This window comes from Entamoeba dispar, genomic scaffold (genome assembly GCF_000209125.1).
Source record: "Entamoeba dispar SAW760 scf_1105229458423 genomic scaffold, whole genome shotgun sequence".
Taxonomy (NCBI): domain Eukaryota; phylum Evosea; order Mastigamoebida; family Endamoebidae; genus Entamoeba; species Entamoeba dispar.
In genome coordinates, this window is record NW_001853185.1 from 83,414 (window position 1) to 84,261 (window position 848).

The 848-nt window shown below is 29.1% G+C and overlaps 2 protein-coding genes across 2 annotated transcripts in view, besides 1 other annotated feature; one reads left to right on the forward strand and one right to left on the reverse strand.

Moving 5' to 3' along the window:
- The window catches only part of EDI_127340 (uncharacterized protein), a gene marked incomplete at both ends in the record, with an annotated part of 964 nt that extends 952 nt beyond the window's left edge, over positions 1 to 12 (forward strand). Inside the window, one exon of the mRNA XM_001733209.1 lies at positions 1 to 12. This exon is cut by the window's left edge and continues 750 nt beyond it. Coding sequence (XP_001733261.1) covers positions 1 to 12 — 12 coding nt within the window.
- A 17-nt stretch (positions 13 to 29) lies between these two features.
- On the reverse strand, positions 30 to 415 carry EDI_127350 (uncharacterized protein; the record flags this gene model as incomplete). Its single annotated transcript, XM_001734650.1, has 2 exons — positions 30 to 45; positions 96 to 415. 2 exons carry the CDS (start codon positions 413 to 415, stop codon positions 30 to 32), a joined length of 336 nt encoding a protein of 111 aa, XP_001734702.1.
- A 356-nt stretch (positions 416 to 771) lies between these two features.
- Positions 772 to 848: part of a microsatellite that runs on past the window's edge.

Consider the following 848-nt stretch of genomic DNA (forward strand, 5'->3'; position numbering starts at 1 on the left):
CTATCTCTTTAATTTCTTTATTGAATTGTTCATTGTAATTCATTACTATTTCATCAGCAATGAGGTAGTCATTTGTGATAGTTGCCCCAAGAGACTCAGCTTCAAGACGACAACGTGATTTAGAATATTCTCTTTCTCCATAAAAAAAAATAGTGTCATGAATTAATGTGTCAATAGCTGCATTTTTAACAAGTCGAACACGTTGGGGATTATCTTTCCGGTGTTGTAGTGCACACAGTCCAGTGATATCCTTTGGAAGTTCACCAAACAACCTATAAATTTCTTTAAGATCACTTGTTTCAACATACCTTTCATCATCAACATCAATACGAAAATTATTTCCTGCTTTATCTAGGATGTCGTTTTGTGCTTTTCCGTAATCAACCCAATTAGTATCATCATACCACTTCCACATGTTAAAATAAAGGTTGTTTTGAAGATCTCATTTCTTCTTTTTCTTCATTTTGAGATTAAGAGAGTGGTGTATATAACAAAATATGAGACATACAAGAATTTTATTACTTCAATGAACAAGCAATAAAGATATATATATGTCAAGTTATAGGTTTCTGTAATAACTTCATACCTCTTCAAGTAAGAAGGGATTGGGAAACCACTAATATTACATTTCTATTCTATTGTAATATAATACTGTTGACTTTGGAATAGGATTATGGGAGTAATTATCTAAAAATGAAAGACAAAACAAAAAACAATAAAAATAATAACAAAATATATCTAACTTCGTTTTGAACCAATCTAAAACCAACGTTCATTTTTTCTCTTTTTTTTCATTTTGTTTCATATTTTTTTGAATTTCTTGTTTTATCATTAAGTTAATTTTGTAC